At 37.3% G+C, this 20,989-nt stretch overlaps 1 protein-coding gene across 2 annotated transcripts in view; it reads right to left on the bottom strand.

The window, feature by feature from the left end:
* SLC12A2 (solute carrier family 12 member 2) overlaps positions 1-20,989 on the bottom strand; it is a 95,068-nt gene that overhangs the window by 55,779 nt on the left and 18,300 nt on the right. For both annotated transcript variants that reach the window (XM_080678421.1, XM_080678422.1), the window contains exons 2-5: positions 11,898-12,017; positions 10,328-10,403; positions 9,930-10,025; positions 1,624-1,763 (exon numbers count right to left, since the gene is read on the bottom strand). In XM_080678421.1, coding sequence (XP_080534547.1) covers positions 1,624-1,763; positions 9,930-10,025; positions 10,328-10,403; positions 11,898-12,017 — 432 coding nt within the window. The remainder of the gene's footprint in view (positions 1-1,623; positions 1,764-9,929; positions 10,026-10,327; positions 10,404-11,897; positions 12,018-20,989) is intronic.

Consider the following 20,989-nt stretch of genomic DNA (forward strand, 5'->3'; position numbering starts at 1 on the left):
AGATAGTCTTTATTTTGAAACATTTTAAAGATATCACAGTGCCTTACATGTAGAAGATGAATAAATGCCTATTTAACAAATGAATAGGAATCCAATGAAAAAAATATTTACTATTGATGTGTCATTCAAGTATATGATGACATCAATAATATGATCAAATTAATAATGCTATATTTAATCAGATGTGGTATGTCAAAAAGGGAATTGCTGACAAGTAAATAAAAATCATATAACTAGTTCTAATAGAATGTACTTAAGTTACATAGCAGAAATATTTTGCATTCATTTTGATTAGTGAAGTCATGCTTTAGTCTTTTAGTGTGCATAAAAGGTGGTGAATATACTTTCATGCAGTAGTCCAAAACACACTGTCCCTATTCTATAAGCAAAATAGTATTTGTGGTTGAGTATCAATGAAATTAGTATACTAAATTAAACAATGAAAGAACATGAACTCTTATTGATTATATTGCTTGCTTACTTACAGCCATAGGGCAATGCCAATGTAAATGTCAGTGTTTTCAGATTTTACATGTCATAATGTACCACATACTACTGCAGAAAAAGAGTTACAACAGCCTGACATGAACAACTATGTCAGCTGAGGTTCCTATCATTTAACAATATTGAATCCTATTTCTCTTCTACTGCTTTAAATCGATAAATCCTAATGACTCTTTCCAAACAAGTTCTCTTTTAAACTTCAGAGCAGTATATCAACTACTTTCTGGCCAGCTTTACTTAGATACACCTCTGGTTCCTCAAATTAGACACCTAAAACTAAATTGTCCTATGTTCTCTATCTCAACTGAATGGTATTACATTCTATCTAAATCCCCAACTCAGAAATTTATGTATAAACTTGAAATCCTTCTTTCTCTTTAATCTCCTTCATCCCATTAATCATCAATTGACTTATTCAACATTATTTAAATCTGTCAAATTCACCTACACCTCCCCAAGCCCCACTCATCATTGTTTTAATATAAGCCACATCTCTTCTCCCAGGGTAACTACAACAACCTTTTAAATGGTCTCAATGTCCCTTTGTGATCACTCAATCCAATCTCTACCCCATGATCAGGTATTTCTTTAGGTCACGTCATGATAATCTGATCATGTCATGGTCCCCCAGTCCAATCTAGATAAGCTCTATTTTAATAGCAAACAAGACCCTTCCTGACTTGATACTTTTTCCTTTCTCTAGTCTTAAATCTCTTGCCACTTCGTACTCCAGTCATACAGAAATATAGTGTGTGTTTTTTTAACCCACCATACTCCACCCTTCCAGGTCTGTTTCCTTTTCTTCACTGTTCCCCCCATTCCACATGCCCCCTCTCCTATCTGCCTGCTGAAGCCTAGATTCCCTTCCTTGACACTCCTCTGCCACCCCCATTTCTGGATGGTAAGTCAAGTGATCCTCCTTTGTGTTGCCAAGGTCTCTACAGTAACCCATTTCTGACATTCTATAATGATTTTTCTCTTTGTCTACCTCACACACTGAACTTCTTGAAGGATGAGTTTTGTGTTCATCACTGCATTCCTAGCATCTAATATGGAGAGTGGCACATAAGCCCTCAATAAAGATTTGGGAAACAAATGACTAGAAGAAAGGTGAATTACCTTAAGCAACTCCACCACAGTTTCTGCAAATCCAACCACATACATAGCAACTGCAACAGCATTGGCAAAAGCGAATATCAGGCCAATTGCACCACCAAATTCTGGCCCTAGACTTCTAGATATTAAATAATATGCTCCTCCTAAAGAAAAGGAGAAAAAAGAACAGTACTAAAGTTAGTATTTTAAATGTCCTCCTCCAGTGAGGGGCGGGGCGGGGGAGGGGAGGATGAGTGCAGCTAGAAGGATTCAATGGGGGTGGGGGGGGGGGGGAGGACATCTGTAATACATCTGTAATACTTTCAACAATAAAGATGAAAAAAATTGTCCTCCTCTATAATCAGCTGAAGGCCTGAATAGTACAAAGACAGACATTCCCCAAGGAAGAAGAAATTCTGCAGCAGATAATCTTCAGACTTGGAACTACACCATCAGCTCTTCTCTGGGCCTACAGACTGCAAACCCACTCTGCAGGTTTTGGACTTCCCAGCCTCTATAATCATGGGAATTACTTCCTCAAATAAATCTACACACACACACATACACACACACACACACACACACACACACACACCCTGTTGGTTCTGTTTCTCTGAAGAATCCTAATACAGACATGTTACAAGGTAAATATATAAAAATCCACCATTTTCCCATGTGCTAGCAATGAACAATTAGAAAATGAAATTTTAAAAAGTAACCTACCTACAATAGTACTCAAAGACAGGAAATACTTAAGTCTAAATCTAAAAAATAATTGCAAGATCTGTGAACTGACAACTTAAACCCAAAGAAGAACTAAATAGAGACACCATGATTATGGAGTAAAGACATAGTTAAAATGTTTATTCTCTCCAGATTCGACACAATTCCCATAAAAATTCCACCAGGATATTTCACAGAAATTGGCAAGGTAATTCTAAAATTTTTAATGAAAAGGTAGAACAGCCAAAACAATTTTGGAAAAATAACACAGTTGGAAGACTCACGCAACCGTCTCAAGAATTACTATAAAGCTACAGTACCACGATAGCATGATACTGGATTGAGGATATATCTATAGATAATGGACCAGCATAGATTTCAGAAATAGAATCACGCATGTAGGGTCAATTAATCTCCCCCAGCTTTAATAATATATAATTGACATATAACATTGTTTAAGATGTACAATGTGATGATTTGATATGCATATACATTACAAAATGTTTACCAAAATAAGGTTAGTTAACATATTCTTCACTTCACACAATTACCATTTTTTATTATTGTTAAAAGAACATTTAAGATTTACTCATAACAACTTTCAAGTATACAACAGTATTGTTTACTATAGTCTCTATACTTCCTATTAGATTCCCAGAATTTATTCTTCTTATAAATGGAAGTCTGAACACTTTGACCAACATCTTATCATTTCTCTCACCCCACAGACCCTGGTAACCACTTTTCTACTCTGTTTCTGTGAGTTCAGCTTTTTTGGATTCTACATATAAGTGAGATTATACAGTATTTGTCTTTCTCTGACTTATTTCACTTAGCATAATACCCTCCAGTTTCATCCATGCTGTTGCAAATGGCAAAATCTTTTTCATGGCTGAATAGTAGTTCTCGTGTGTGTGTGAGTGTACATATATCACATTTTCTTCATCCATCCACCCATGAACACTTAGGTTGTTTCCATGTCTTGCCTATTATGAATAATGCTGCAATGAATATAGAGGTGCAAACATCTCTACCAAATAATAATTTTATTTCCTTCTAATAAATACCCAGAAGTGGGATTGATGGATCATATGGTAGTTCTATTTTTTTGAGGTACCTCCATACTGTTTTCCATTGTGGCTGTACCAATTTACATTCCCAACAATGCAGAAGGGTTCTGTTTTCCCCACATCTTCACCAGCTTTTATTATCTAGTCTTGTTTATAATTGCCACTCTAACTCATTGTTAGGTTTTGATTTGCATCCCTCTGATGATTAGTCATGTTGAACACATTTTCATTAACTTGCTATCTTCTTTGGAAAATGTCTATTCAAGTATTCTGCCCACTTTTTAATCAGATTGGTTATTTTTTTGGTATTGAGTTATATGAGCCTCTTATCTATTTTGGATATTAGCCCTTTATCAGATAAGTGATGTGCAATTATTTTTTCCCATTTTTTAGTTGTCTTTTCATTTTGTTGTTTCTTTTGCTGCGCCAAAGCTTTTTAGTTTGATGTGGTCCCATTTGTTAATTTTTGCTTTGTGTGTGTGTGTGTGTGTATGTGTGTGTGTTTTTTGTTTTTTCTTTAATCCTCACCCGAGGATATTTTTCCATTGATCTTTAGAGAGAGTGGAAGAGAGAGGGAAAGACAGAAATATCCAATGTGAAAGAAACACATTGATGCTTTTTTGTTCTTGTGCTTTTGATGTCATATACAAAAAAAAAATTTTTTTTCACTGTCAATACCAATGGCAAGGAGCTTTTTCCTTGTGTTTTCTGGGAATTTTACAGTTTCAGGGCTTACATTTAAGCCCTTAATACTCGTTGAGCTAATTTTTATGAGTGGTTTAAGAAAAGGGTCCATTTTAATTCTTTCACCTGTGAATATCCAATTTTCCTAATACCTAGCTTTGTTCTTTCTCAAGATTGCTTTGACTATTTGGGGTCTTTTGTGGTTCCATATTAATTTTACCATACATTTTTCTATTTCTGTGAAAAATGTCATTAAAATTTTGATAGGAATTGCATTCAATCTATAGATGGCTTTGGATAACTAGGGTTGATTAACTTTTTACGAAAGTGCTAAAGCAATGAAATAGAAAAGAGATAATCTTTTAACAAATTGTGCTAGAGTAACTGGATATCCACATGACTCTTGATGGGCTTGATTCCTATTTTGTACCATATACAAACATTAACTAAAAATGATGAGAGATATACCTGAAAACCTAAAGTTATAAAACTTCTAGAAGAAAATCTTTGGGACCTTTGATGAGGCAGGATTTCTTATATACCATACCAAAAGTGTAATCCAACAAAGAAATAAGAAGTGATAAATTAGATGTAATCAAAACTATGACTGCTCGCCCTAGCCACTTTGGCTCAGTGGATAAAGTCCAAGGACTGAAGGGTCACAGGTTCAATTGCCATCAAGGGCATGTACCTCGTCACAGGCTCGATCCCGGCCTTAGTCAGGGTGCATGCGGGAGGCAACCAAATCGATGTCTCTCTCACAATGATGTATCTCTCTCTCCCCACCCCCTTCCACTCTCTCTAAAAAATCAATGAAAAAATACCCTCAGTTGTGGATTAACAACAATAACAAAAAGCTAAGACTACTCTTCAAATGACACCTTTAAGGGAATGAAAATACCATAATTTACACTTCCATCTTATAAAAAGCTGTGGTTGTCCCCTACTTCATAAGTGAGTGAGTCCATATCACAGACTAAGGACGGGAGACCTCTGGTCTGTGAATCTAGGAAATGCTGGCCTGAGTGAAGGTGGCTGCTGGCCAGGACCACCTACGTCACAGAACCTGTTGCCCATAGCCCAAGTAAATTCTGTCAAATCCAAACTCTTAAGAAGACTGACAAGATCTGCAGAACAGGAAAGATCTCTGGGCTTCCAGCCGGCTGCAATAATCTGTAGAACATAAACTGTCTGTTAAGGCAGGACTGTGCCAGCGATGAAGGTAAGGTGTGATACTATTCTTACTCTGTGGAGACAGAGAACTGAGGAGATGATTCATTAATCTGCTGCCAGTAACTTTAAGCAGTACCCCTGAAAAATCATCACTAAAATCTAATCAAGCCTGAAATCTTTAAGCCTCTTTTATTTTCTAAGTTTTGACTTCTTTTTTTTTTCCCAGAAACACTGAATGTTTCCATATTATTTTTATCCTAGGCTTCATAATTGAACATTATTACATGTTTACAAACAGTTCCTTTTTTAAAAAATGACTTTCGCTGCCGATACAAGGAAAAAAAAATGTTCCTAGCACTTTCTGTCTGGGAAATCAACCTACATTTTTCTAGATTGGTATCTGTTTAATCTCTACGGGATGTTGATAAAGCCAATTTAAGGTTACTTAGTAATATTAAATCTCTCCTGTGGCAAAAAGCACATAACATTAGGAAAAGTACACATTTCACATACTTTCACAGGACTGGAAACACATACCTTACAAAACAAGAATAAAATATTATTCAATATAAAATATAGGTAAATGTCATAACTTAAGAATCAAGATAAATAAAAATAAACTATCAAGTACTACCTCAATAGTTCTATTAATAAGATAACTACACAAGTTTAAAAAGGAACTCTTCAATTTGAAATTACTAAACAGAACAACTGCAACCTTTAAGCAAAATTTTAAATATTTCTCTATTAATTCCCTTACTAACAACTTTAAGTTCATAGGAAATTAAGATGGGTCTCAGTAAATCAAAATAAATCCTGTTAGGGGTCTCTAGACATCATTATTCCCATAGAATCCCTCCATTTCTCCTATCTAAGCCTTTGGCACCTTGATCCTCTGCACAGTTCTGGTTCTATTACTCTCCTTTCTGTGCAGACCTTTCAATAAGGAAGCAGTTCAACTTAAGCCCTCAGTGGCCGAGCTAGAAGAGATCCAATCCAGCACTTTGGTCCTACCCTACTAAAACAAAATGGTTTATTGTTAAGAACAACAAAGTCACACTCTTAAAGTTTGTTCTCAATCGTAACTCCCTATCTCTTTTGCTCCTTGGAAAATTTTGAATTAAAATTTCTTGTTCCAGGGAGATTGCCAGTGTGGAATTTGCTGTTATTGTCCTATAGTGTCTATATATATATATATATATATATATATATATATATATATATATATGCGTAATATGCAAATAGACTGGACGGCGGTCGCTATGACACCCACTGACTACCAGGGGGCAGACGCTCAACGCATGAGTTGCTCCCAGCCCTCTCGGTCCCTCCCCTGGCCAGCAGGCTCCGATCGCCCAATGGTGGAACAGGGAACTGGGTGGGTGGTGGCAGATGTGGGCTGCACCACGCCAAGGCAGGTGCAAGCAAGCAGGGCCCTGATCGCCCTGCTGGTCACCCCACACACAGAGGGTGACCGACGGCAGTGGGCAGGGCCAGCAAGTGGGCAGGAACGGCCAATCTCTCAGTCCCTCCCCTCAGCCAGCAGGCTCTGATCACCCAATCAGGAACTGGGAACTGGGGGTAGGTGGCAGCGGACACTGGCAGCACTAGGCCAAGGCGGGTGCGAGCAAGTGGGGCTCCAATCGGCCCCACCAGTGGTGGGGGGCGGGGCCGGCAAGCGGGCAGGAATGGCCAACCTCTCCGTCCTTCTCCCTGGCCAGCAGGCTCCGATCGCCCGACAGGGAATGGGGAGGGGGGGTGGCTGTGGCAGGCAGGGCTGTCTGCTGGCTGCTGGGGAAGATCAGCACTGATCACAGGCCAGGCCTAGGGAACCTACCCGTGCACAAATTTCATGTGCTGGGCCTCTAGTCATTTAATAAATCCCTTGCTCCCCTGCATGCATATTCTACAAAATGATTCCTGAAGCTGCAGGCATGATACATTTCAGATTCAATTTGTTTGGAAACAATATTTCACAGGTACTCCTACTGAGTAAAGGGTTTACAAAGTTGGAATCTTCTAATTCTCTTTCCTTCTTCACTTATGTAAATTATATAAAGAAAAAATCATTTATTAATTTATTGGTTACATTGAGTTCAAAGAAACTTTCATTTATGAAAGCTTTATTCAACATTCAATTTCATAGCATTCTTCAAAGGTGAAAAATAGGATTTTTTGTTATATCTGTGATCTCATGGATTTTAGATGTTCTCATCCAAATCAGTTATTAGTAGTAGTAGTATTGCTGTTCAAACTAAAAAAACTTCAGTCAGTATTAGTTTCTTCAAGCTGGGTCCTTATGACGTGAAATTAGTAGTTTTTGTCACCTTCTTTACTTTCCGATGTGAATGATGTCGACTCCTCTAGTGCATTTCCTGCCCAGATCTGCAACCAAGGCTCCCTTTAATAGAAATACACAATGTGGGCACTGGGGGTGCTCCCTGCTACTAGCTTGATCATTTGTTACAGGTAACTTTTGTGAACAAAGCTAAGAAATGTGTCATTTCTGGATAAAATCTGAGTCATACTGATTTGATACTTTCAATTTAGAATCATGAGTTCAGGATGCAATGTAATTTCTTCAGTTTTATGCCTGTATTTACTTTCTTCCATTTGGAAAGTATGGTTTTCTCAGAAAACCAGTAATCCTGTTAGAGTTCTCCAAGTGAATAAAGCAGAGAAGACAGAAGGGGCTTATATTCATTGAAGGAATCTCCAGGCAACATTTAATATGGATGATGCAGCTCATTTATATTCTGTAAAGGACCAGCAAGGTGTCCAGTCAACAACTGGCAAGTGAAAAATGAATACCGTCTAGCACAGCCTTGGGCAAACTATGGCCCGCGGGCCGGATCCGGCTGTTCTATCCGGTTCTCTTGCTCTCCCCTCCACTCATTTACTTTGAATTTATATTAGTTCACACAAACACTCCATCCATGCTTTTGTTCCGGCCCTCCGGTCCAGTTTAAGAACCCATTGTGGCCCTCGAGTCAAAAAGTTTGCCCACCCCTGGGCTAGCATAACTTCCAAGTACTTGGTAATTTCTTTAAATTAATGCCTTTCCCTTTTTTCCTCTATTGGTTTCATTATTTCAACAAATGTATTTACTTTCTCATTTGTATGAATATCTGAAAACAACAGAAAAATTCTGAATTGTATGATCCAATGGGTTTTTCCCTGTAGTTTCTTCCTTAGCGAGCTGATTCTATCATTTTGAGGGATCGCAGGCAAAACTGCAACATATGATAAGTTGTTGGGACACACTCCGCGTTCTCAGACTTCCTTAGAATTCCAGGACAGAGGACTAGACAGTCTCTGAGATATATTTGTGAATATATATAAAAACTTTTGGTAGTATTGAAAGGTGAAATGGGTTTTTAGTCATAATGCAGGAAAATAAATACTTCCCATAAATTTGGATTCATGTGGAAAATTGTCCAGGGTTCATGCTGCCAGTGGCTTCATGTCCCGTTCCCCTTGAGGCTCACAACCTTGATTTGAAGAGCTAACAAGAGAAATTCTTTGATGATTTTCTGATTCCCTCAAATAGCCAATACCCCATTCCCTTTGTCCTTCCACTTCAATGCCCCAATAGTAACAGAAAGAAATGAAACACAGGGCATCCAGTACATAAGCCAAAAAGCAACTTCCAGTATTATCTGATAACTCTTTGGATATATATATACACATCTTACATTCCACTATCACTCAATCCAGACTCATGGACACATGAAACTTCAGCAAATAGTGATGCATGTTCAGCATAGTCATAATCATATTAGGTGAGCTACCAGCTTCCCTGAGGACCACAATGATTTGAAATCCTCTGGTAAGTAAGAAATATGAAGCTAACGGGGGGAAATGAAACACTCAATCTGGATCTTTCTCTCAAAAAAAAAAAAAAATCGAATACAGATAAATCAGAAAATTATGTGTATATAATGTCCAATATAGATCTGAAAAATAGTGGAGGCAGATGGAACAGGCTGATCTTTTACTCAGGTGATCTGCTATGATGACTTTATAGAGCTGGTATATATTTCTTTTTCCATTCTCTAGCTGGATGATGAGCTTTGTTTGAAAAATGGAGTTCTTTTCTTCTTGCTCATAGGGGTTCCATGGCCACTCTCTTGGTCTCCTGGATGCTCTTCCAGGGGAGGGTAAAATCTTACTAGACAGATCTTGTGAACTCCAACAAAAGAGGCCTCAGGAACCTCAGAATACAGTTAGAGTTGAAGATGTGAGTTCAGGGTCCCACATATAACTCACAAAAGTTGTTAGATAATGGGGAAAGAACTGTGCCTACGTTTCCTTCAATGAGAAGGAATGAGGTTATTCTTGTACAATATAGACCAAATGCAAGACGATCCTTTAGCTCTATTGATCCAAGGGCTAAAGCCGAAGAGGAGGAAACAAGGGGCAGCCCGGTGGAGAAGAAACCCAGCTAGAAGCTCCATTCTTGCTACCAAATACATTCAACACCCTAAAAATTTAAAGCATACATGTTGGGTCAATATAAAATTTTATATTCAAATATACTAGTTTGAAAGTGCTTAGTAGCAACTTTCTTGTCTATACAGACCAATATGCTGCTTTTTAAAGGTAAAAAAATAAGATTTAAATCTCATTTTTTTTAGTAACAGTAATCTGATGACAATAATGTGAAAAGACTGAATTTACCTCCTCGTACAAATCCATTAGTAGCTATTGCTGAAGTAGACAATCCTGTGATAGTTGTCACAACAGTGGCCATCATTATTACAAGGACCGACAAACCTTTAGAGAAGAAGAAAAGGGACTGAGAAAACTTATATCTTATTTAACCCTGCCATATTTAGAAATGATTAGTCCAGTTATACGGAATTTCGTAATAACTACCTTATTTTTATCCCATTTTCGAGAAATCAAATGAGAATTATGAAAAAGTAATATTAAAACAATAATCTTATACAAAGGAGAACAAAGCTTAGAATGATTCCAATTGCTTGTATTTTATGAAGTTTAGAGCCTAGACACGCACACAGCTACTTTTGTTTATTCATTCTCAAATGAAACAAGAAGTGTGTAACTTCACTTACCTATTCCAGCTTGACCTACAATCCATGATAATCTAATGAAGAGCATCACACCCCAAATGTTTAACATACAACGTACCTGGGAAAGGAAAAGAGGCCAATTCACAGATGAAAAAAAGTGATCAAGTATATAATACAGCAATAAATGCTAAACTAGCCAAAAGTAGAATACCTACATTTAAGACGTAGAAAGTCATTTTAAGAGTTTTTTAAAAGAGCTTAATGAGAACTTAAATGTGAGCTAATGTAAGTATAATATGTGACTATGTGTATTAACCTATGTATACACATACCCATCACAATTATCTGAAGCAGCAGAGGCAACCAAAGTAGGTAGACTTACCCTTAAAAAAAAATAGCTTAATTTTTGTTTGTTTTATAACATCCTCATTTCATGATTTCTACAGATTTATTTTATATTTTTATCAACACAAAATGCCAATTGTTCACATATCTTTCAAGAATCCTAACTATTTATAAGACAGTTTCCCCAATTTACTTTTACTTTGTTTATTATGCTCATTCATCGAACATAGTCTTCTAAAATACTAAAATCTAAGAATAGGCAAACTAAACTATTTGAACCTTCACATTTACTCCATTAGCTAGGCAATAAAATTACTACCAGAACTGGGATTTCCCTCTACCTCTCCCCTAAATGTCAATACAACTCTAAGTGCCTTCAAAGTCCCAATCAGCTTATTTTAGCTTATCTACTCTAATCAGATCCTTAGTGGCTTTTCAAACACAGAAAAACAGAATTAAATCTAAACCTTAGCCCTAACCAGTTTGGCTCAGTGGATAGAGCGTCGGCCTGTGGACTGAAGGGTCCCAGGTTCGATTCTGGTTAAGGGCATGTACCTTGGTTGCGGGCACATCCCCAATAGAGGGTGTGCAGGAGGCAGCTGATCGATGTTTCTCTCTCATTGATGTTTCTAACTCTCTATCCCTCTCCCTTCCTCTCTAAAAAAAACCCAAAAAACAAAAAAAAAACAAAACACAATAAAATATATTTAAACATAAATAAATAAATAAACCTTAAACGCCTATAACTGTCTACTGAAGTGACCCCAACACTTAAGAAAAGGATTTTCCTTTTATTATGTTCCCTGTAACTTCTATACATTTCTCATCAAAAGGTAATGGGGGATGAGGACACATATGTAATACCTTAATCAATAAATTAAAATGCAAAAAAAAAAAAAAGATAATGGGGGTAGCAGAAAAGGAAACAGGCATATTTTAGCTCTATTGCCTGCTCAGCTTGCTTGATTCCAATGCTCCTGTCACATGTACTGAAAGGTGACAATATGTAAAATTTGCAAGAGGCAATAAAATACAGTTTAGAGGTAATCAAGTATACCTCTAAATTAAAAATATTAAAAATATTTTTACTTTACTGAATTTAATATGCACAAGGAAAGGAAGTACAAGTTATTAATTTGGTCTTCTATAATACTCAAAAAAGTTTAAAAAAAAAGAAAAAAGTTCTCGACGATTGATGAGAATATTAGGAAGATTTTATAAATAATAGAAATGTTATAATTCTAAAATTAAGTCTATATGTACATACTAATACACCCTTGATCCAGCCAAACTTCACAACTCCTTTACTTTCCGCAGCATACGTAACCACAGCGTCTCTGGTTGGAGTACTTTCTTCCCCATTTGCAAAGCCATCCTCAAAAGGTTCCTGGTTATAAAAGGAAAAATGTGAATTATGCTTAAGAATTATTTAAAATCACCTGATAAAAACAAACATCACTAAATACACTTAACCATATTTAGAAGGACATAGTACAGATTCCCAAGGACCAAGGTTTTCCTAATATCTTACCTGAGGAAAATGTAAAGCAATAAAGTGAAAGAAAGCTTAATTATTGAGTTTTGACATATTTAAATCTTATGACAGTAAAGCCATTTTAATCATTTCCAATTTTAGTTAACTTCGGCAATGTCTGGACAACACAGTGAATACTGTTCGCTAAGTATAGGCTAGCTAGGTGAGTCAATTCAAACCTTGTCTCTCCAGCCACAAATTCACATTGCCTAGTTGGCATCTTTACCACATATGAAATTTCAACGGTAACCATTTTTTCCTGGCCGGTGTGGCTCAGTTGAAGTGTTGTCCTGTACACTAAAAGGTAGTGGGTTCAATTCCTGGTCAGGGCACATACCCAGGTTGCAGGCTCTATCCCCAATGGATGTTTCTCTCTCCCTTCCTATCTCTAAAATCAGTAAAAAAAAAAATTTAAAACTCCTTTTCATCACCAATGAACAATTTTCTCTTTATAATCCATGACAGCAGGATTACCAAGAATCCCAACATTCACTCACAACTCCTGTTACTCCTTGTCTGCAGTCAGTCACTCAGTGCTCTTCACTTTTTCCTTTGTAATTTGTCTCATATTCATACATGAGCTAGTTATACATGCATTTCCATAAACAGTGTTCCCTTCTTAGATTTTTATATTTCATGTCTGATTCTATAATTTTTAGTTTTTTGTCCTCTATTTTCTCTTTCCCTCTGTTCTTTGTTCTCAAGTTTTGTTCAGTCCCAATACAACCAAGTCATGACAAATTTCCAAACCAGTGACAGTGCTTTAAACAGGTCATAAAAGGGTAGAAGGAGGTGTTGAGAGATAGAAAATGTTCTAGATCTAGAGTCATGTTCTTAACACTATCCCCATAGTTCTTCCTCTACCCATATTCTTAACAGCAGGGAACAAAAAACAGCTATATTTCAAGCATCATTCTTTAAATACAGAAGAGCCTGAAAACCGTGATCTAGATTTCCTATAGCACTTTTTATAAAACCATTTTCAGTGGTTGATACCTTCTAGTTAATTTTGAACATATATACATTTTCATAGAAATAAGCTGTTGCAAGTTCTGTGTTACCTCAGAGCAAAACCTGTCATGATCAAACTTCCCTATTTTGGAGGATCCAAGATGGCGGCGTAGGTAAACACCTAAACTGCTGCCTCGCACAACAATTTCAAAACTACAACTAAAAGACAAAACGTCTATCACCCAGAACCACGGGAAAGCTGGCTGAGTGGAAGTTCTACAACTAGAAGGAAAGAGCAAACAGCATTGAGGGGTGCACAAGCGCGGAAAAGCTGAGGTACGGAGACGCGCGAATCGGGAGCACTGCTGTTTTCAACCCGAAGGGAGATAAGCTCCCGATTACTTCGAACTCCAGTTTCTGGGGAGACTCGGGGGACCCAAACTCCTACGGGGAGAAGCTGGACTGTCTGCCGTGGGGACGGAAAGTGAGGGAGGCTTGCTTGCAGGGCTGCACGCAGGAATAATTGTTTACTGTGCTGGGCGAGGGACGCAGGGACACGGTCGGAGACTCAGAGCCGCAGAGCTGGCTTACTGGCAGCCATCGCTGTTTGCCACGCCCTAGCCTAGTCACACCCTGAGACCCCGCCCTGCACAATCTACGAACCCACCCTAGCTCCAAGCAGCGGCTTTAGCATATGAATGGTCTGCCCTATTGCAGCTTAACCTAGCAAACTTGCAGCCCGGGTCAGACAGCTCCAAAACCTCCAAACCCCAAGCAAAGAGGAGAAAACTGCAGTTCTCGCTGTAGCGCCTGCTGGGTGGCCTCAGACAGTAGCTGACCTGCACCCCATTGGAGATCTAGAAGCCAGTGTACCTATTGGTCAGAGTGAGACACCAGATTTCAACTCCTCACATCCATAAGTGACACATTCAAGAGGCAGACTCAGTGAGCACCAAAGCCCCACTGAAACAAGTCCTGTACCATAAGCGTGTCTCCAGCACAGCAGTTCTTCCATTATAGACACAGAGGGTCCTCACAGCCAATTGGCCTGGAGGTCAATTCCTCCCAGTGTACCAACAGCAATCAAGGCTTAACTACACCAAGACTTTGCACTCAGCCCACAAAGGGGTGTACCAAAGGCGTCCACCTCAAGTGATTGGGGAGGCTGAGCTACTGGCTCCTATAGGTCACCTATCACACAAAGCCACTCCATCAACACAAGGAAGCAGCAAAATGCGGAGACCAAGAAACATGTCACGAATGAGAGAAATGGAGGAAAGAAAACTAATGGACGACATAGAGTTCAGAACCACATTTATAAGGTTACTCAAGAATCTTCTAAAAACCGCTGAGGATCTTAGTGAGACCTTTAAGGATCTTAATGAGAATACCAAAAAAATGGAAAAGGACCAGTCAGAAATTAAGCATACACTGTCTGAAATAAAGAATATACAGAAACTCAACTGTAGATCAACTTACCCCAAGAATCAAACCAAAGATCTGAATTATGAGGAAACAAAAAACACCCAACCAGAAAAACAAAAAGAAAAAATCCAAAAATATGAAGATAGTGTAAAGAGCCTCTGGGACAACTTTAAGCGTACCAACATCCGAATTTTTGGGGTGCCAGAAGAAGAGAGAGAGCAAAATATTGAAAACCTATTAGAAGAAATAATGACAGAAAACTTTCCCTACCTGGTGAAAGAAATAGACTTACAAGTTCAGGAAGCACACAGAACCCCATACAAGAGGAATCCAAAGAGGACCACACCAAGACACATCATAATTAAAATGCCAAGGGCAAAAGACAAAGAGAGAATCTTGAAAGCAGCAAGAGAAAAATGGTTAGTTACCTACAAGGGAGCACCCATACGACTGTCAGCTGATTTCTCGGCAGAAACTATGCAGGCCAGAAGGGAGTGGCAAGAAATATTCAAAGTGATGAACAGCAAGAACCTACAACCAAGATTACTCTACCCAGCAAAGCTATCATTCAGAGTTGAAGGTCAGATAAAGAGCTTCACAGACAAGAAAAAGCTAAAGGAGTTCATCATCACCAAACCAGGATTACATGAAATGCTGAAGGGTGTTCTTTAAGAAGAGGAAGAAGAAGAAAAAGGTAAAGATAAAAATTATGAACAACAAAATGACATCAAATACATACCTACCAACAAGTGAATCTAAAAATCAAGTGAATAAAAAATCTGAAGAACAGAATGGACTGGTGAATATAATAGAATCAGGGGCATAGAAAGGGAGTGGACTGACAATTCTCAGGGGGGAGGGGGTGTGAGGGGTGTGGGAAGAGATTGGACAAAAAGCTTACACCTATGGATGAAGACAGTGGCGGGGGGTAAGGGCATGGGGTGGGGTGGGGAATCAGGTGGAGGGAAGCTATGGGGGAAAAAAAGAGGAACACCTGTAATAATCTGAACAATAAAGATTTATTTAAAAAAAAAAAAACAAAAAAAAAACTTCCCTATTTTCCTTGACCAATGTGTTAGCCAAGTAGACTCATTTAATTCTGTTCAATGCATTATTGCTATATGCTTTTTCAAAGTACTATCAACCTAGATTAGCTCTTACATTCCAATTTATATATCTTAACTACTGCTAATATTTAGATTTTTATGCAACAAAAGAAACATCAAAATAAGTTAGATGCAACAATGTCTTTAAGTGTATCTTTTGGAGATTACCTAAGCTTTTTAATGATGTTAAGAGAAAAATAATCAAATTTTCAACTAATCCCCAAGTTTGCATTAACAGACAGCTATAACTTTGACTATGTGAAATACACAGAAAATAAATCAAAGATCACTAAGAACTTAAACGAATTTTAATGTTAACCACTTCTGATAGTTCAAAAATCTAAGAGAAATTATCATACTTTACCTTTCAACAAATAGTTTCAAAACCACTGTATCAATTATTACGTTCTATTCTATAAGGGATGCCTCAGGCTTATGGTATATAGAACTAACCACTCAATAAAATTTTTTTTAATAACCCCAATCTACTAAACTTTTTTAAAAAACATTTGTTTTTCCATCCATCAATTGATGATCATTTGGGCTAATTCCACATTTTGGCTATTAGGAATAATGCTGCTGTGAACATTTGTCTACAAGTTTTTATGTGGACATTAGTTTTCATTTACCTTGGGTATACACCTAAGAATGCAATTTTGGGATCATGAAAACTTTTGAAATGATTACTTCTGGTAATTTTTCTCATCTTCTTGTATCAGACTACAGACTGTCACTCCTCATTTCAGTCAATGTGTCTGCCTGTTGTTATTTCTTTCCCTTGCTTAGACCAATAACCATTAAACTTGTCAGATATATGTATAAGTAGAAAAGAAAATTATTCTTTACAAGAGTAACCCACTTTTGGCTGCTTCTGTTAGATGTGTTCTAGATGGTCAAGTATCAATGATCCCAGATTTTTTTTTTAAAAAAGGTCCTGCATAAGGACTGATGACTTAACTGTTCAATTATTCAAATAAAAGCCAGAACAAAAATGTTTGTGTAAATTCAAATAACTAAAGTAGACAGCAGTTGCTCAGTTTTCATTCTGATATTTAATACTGTTCAGTTAATTTATGACTTTAAAATATTACATAATCTCCAAGTATCACCAAAAATGTAACTGTGCATAGTATACACAAAAAGACATCTCTTTTTCCATCTCTGTTAAAAGAAAGTTAAAGATGTGTGTATGTAGTAGGCTACTTTCTCTACGGGCTCATATTAATGTGGGCATCTTACAATGCAAAGGTCTATGCAGGCACCTTAAAATTTTTGTGTGGGTGTCCACCAGAATTCCACTTCAAAGTTGAAGACTTAGTAGTAATTATGCTAATTTTCACTATATTGACAACAACTATATTAAAAAAAAAGTAAGATTTTCTATAATATATGAAATAGTATTTTAAAATACAGATGGGGTCCACATAAAATGAAAGTTTATCTTCCTCATCATGTTCCGATAGTTCTATTTCAAAAAGTGTGTTAGTAATCTCAAACATACAACTCAAAAATTAAAACACAAATGTTATTACTTATAGCTTAATCAGTATATTTAAATGTAATGAAATTGGGTTTACAATTGTATCAATTTCATGAAGTAATAGGAAACCAAAGTAGGTTTCTCCCACTATCTAGAAGTAGAGTGTGACTATGAAACCTTTCATAAGCTAAAGTGGCATAAAGCAAAGAAGCCATTACTTTAAGATGCATCTTGCTAACAAATGCACAAAATAAACTGAGATAAAACACAGATGCTCACAGTTAGTTAGTTCAAAGCTTATGATGGCTTGATACCAAGCTGCTGAGTGCAGTTCCCAGAGAAGCAGGTTGGTGAGCAAGCCACTCTCACTGTGCCCTGCCTCCATAATGGCTCGCTGCAAAACAAATGCAGAATGCTATTTTTGCTTTTTGCCTTTTTTTCATAAAAGCAAAAATCCTCCTTGGAGTTTCTTTCTTTCTTTCTTTTTTCTTTCAGTTAGCTAAAATAGATACTAATGCAGGTCTTTTTTATTTGTTTATTTTAGAGAAAGAGGGATAAAAAGAGAAACATCGATCAGCTACCTCATGCATGCCCCCTACTGGAGACTGAGCCTGCAACCAGTGCACATGCCCTAACTGGGAATCAAACCAGCCACCTCTTGGCACATGGGTGGCCGTTCAACTGCTGAGCCACACCAGCCTGGCTGCAGGTCTTAACAAAGTGGCATAAAACAAACTTTCAAAAAGTGGGGGTACCTGTATTTTGTTTCTTTAAATACATCAGTTTCAGAGAAATAAGTAAATTGTCGGGTAGGACATTTGGTCTACACATTAAAACTTATAATCGGGAAAATTTCACACAATTATGAACTATAAATTATGCTGATACAAAGGTACATAAATAAAATCTTCAATCTGCCATTTTCACAGAAATGATAGGCTTGTGTTTTTTTACTGTTTTTCACATAATGAATAAAATGTTAAAAAGTAACAACATAAATGATTTTATGCAAAGCACCATATTAAATGAGGTGGGATAAATTAATTTGGATTTATTTGGTGAAATAACCCTTCAAAAAAAGGACCACTGTGATTCTCAATCTACCAAGCAGGGATTGAGGGTGAGAATAGAATGGGGAAGCGAGGAAAAGAGAGGGGATAATGGAAGACCTAGATAAGAAGACCCTCAGTAACTAAAAGGATCTCTTAATGAAAGAAATAGAGAACTAGTAAATAATTATGTCAGCCTGAAAATGAAATGATTAATTCAATTGAACATGCTGAATTTGAGGAGTCATGAGATGATAAAGAATTCTACCAGGCAGTTAAAAAATTCATGACTGGAACTTAGGAGAGGGGCCAGGCTAACAAGTCAGTGGGTGAAGCTATGGAAACAGAATGAAAAGAGAAACTTACAGAGAGAAAGCAGGAGAAGTTGAACATTTTTCTGGGGAGATAGAAAATACAAAGGGAACTTTGGTCTCCATGGTCATTATTTCTTTGCAAGGAGTAGAGAAAAGAATTTTTACACTGTGGATAATATCTCTCTTGTATACTCAATTTTCACCTCAACTTGATCATTCTTTCCCCTTTAACTATGGTTAACATTATTGCACACCACTTCCCTTACCTGTCACCAGAAGCCCGGCCAAACTTACTGAAATACTTCAGCACATTCCTCAATACACAGCAACCTAGCTTTGCCACACAACACTGAACTAGTTTTATAAGACATCCATAGACCTCTCTGCTGCCAAATCTAATGTACATTTTTCAGTCCCTGTCTTGCTGGACTTTTGAAACAATATACAATGTATTAACCCCTCCCTCTTTCTTGAAACATTTCTTGAAATACCACATTTTCTCTCAGCCTCTTCTATCAAGCAATTAAATAGTAAGAGTTCCTTCAACTTGGTCCTAAACCCCATCTCCTTTTCTCTATATTTTCTTCCTAAGGTCATCTTACCAGACCTGTAGCTAAAAGCAACATCTAAATGTGTTAAGTAATAAGTGATGGCCTCCATTATTTCCAGATCAGACTTCTCCTCTGAATTTCAGCCCTGTGTAGGTAAATACTGATGTTGCCACTTAGATATTTCATAATGTTTACTATTCTAATTCTTACCAAATGAGAGTAAGAAATTGTCAATGTGTGATGAACAGCAACTTTTCCTAAATAAAAAGAAAAATAATTTATCTTTTTTGATTAGTTTTTGTTTCCTGAATTTTCCAATGAATACTTAACTATCAGAAATACTGTGGAAAACAGTATGGAGTTTCCTCAAAAATTAAAAATGGAACTCCCATTTGACCCAGAAATTCCACTTCTAGGAATATATCCCAAGAAAACAAAAACACCAATCAGAAAGGATATATGCACCCCTATGTTCATAGCAGTACAATTCACCATAGCTAAGATTTGGAAACAGCCTAAGTGCCCATTAGCCGATGAGCAGATTAAAAAACTGTGGTACATCTACACAATGGAATACTATGCTGCAATTAAAAAGGAAGTTTTACCATTTGCAACAGCATGGATGGAACTGGAGAGCATTATGCTAAGCGAAATAAGCCAGTCGGAGAAAGATAAATATCACATGATCTCACTCATATGTGGGATATAATGATCAACATAATTTGATGAATAAGAATAGATTGATTTAGAGACAAATGGTAGGGGAGGGGGGATTAGAGAGCAACCAAAGGACTTATATGCATGCATATTAGCATAACCAATGGACACAGACACTGGGGCAGTGGGGGCTTGCCCAGGCTAAGAAGGGATGGGGGAGGGGGTCAATTGGGGGAAAAGGAGACATATGTAAAACTTTAGACAAAAAAAAAAAAAATCAAGAGAGTAATAATGAAAATTAAATGAAATTCAAAAAAAAAAACTGTGGTACATCTATACAATGGAATACTATGCTGCTGTAAAAGAGAAGGAATTCTTACCATTTGCAACAGCATGGATGGCACTGGAGAGCATTATGCTAAGTGAAATAAACTAGTCAGAGAAAGATAAATATCACATGATATCTCTTGTGGAATATAATGAACAACATAAACTGAGGAACAAAAATAGAATCACAGACATAGAAGCATTGAACAGTGTCCAACCTATGAGGGAAGGCAGGGTGAGGGGGTAAGAGATCAACCAAAGGACTTGTATGCATGCATATGAGCATAACCAATGGATACAGGCAATAGGGGGGTGAGGGCATGTGCTGGGGGGTGGGAGTAGCTGGGGAGAGGTCAATGGGGAAAAAAGGAGGCTCATGTAATACTTTAAACAATAAAGAATTTAAATTTTTTAAAAAAATCAATGGGAAAAAATATCGAGTGAGGATTAAAAATAACAAAACAAAAAAAAAAAAAAAAAAAAAGAATTTGGGTCCTAGCTGGTTTGGCTCAGTGGATAGAGGGTTGGCCTGGGAACTGAAGGGTCCCAGGTTCGATTCCAGTCAAGGGCACATGCCCAGGTAGCAGGCTTGATCCCCAGTTGGGGGCATGGAGGAGGCAGTCAATCAATGATTCTCTCATCATTGATGTTTCTATCTTTCTCTCCCTCTTCCTTCCTCTCTGAAATCAATAAAAATATATTAAAAAAAAAAAAAAAAAAAAGGAATTTGGCCTAGCCAGAGTGGTTCAGTGGTTGAGCGTTGACCCATGAATCAAGAGGTCACCAGCTGGATTCCCAGTCAGGATACATGCCTAGGTTGCAGGTTCGATCCCCAGTAGAAGGCATGCTGGAGGCAGCCAATGGATGATGTTTTTCTCTCATGGATGTTTCTCTCTATCCCTCTCTCTAAAAATCAATAAAAACATTAAAAAAAAAAGAATTTGGCCAGGAAGACAGTAAATTCT

This window comes from Plecotus auritus (genome assembly GCF_963455305.1).
Source record: "Plecotus auritus genome assembly, chromosome: 7".
NCBI classification, from domain to species: Eukaryota; Metazoa; Chordata; class Mammalia; order Chiroptera; family Vespertilionidae; genus Plecotus; species Plecotus auritus.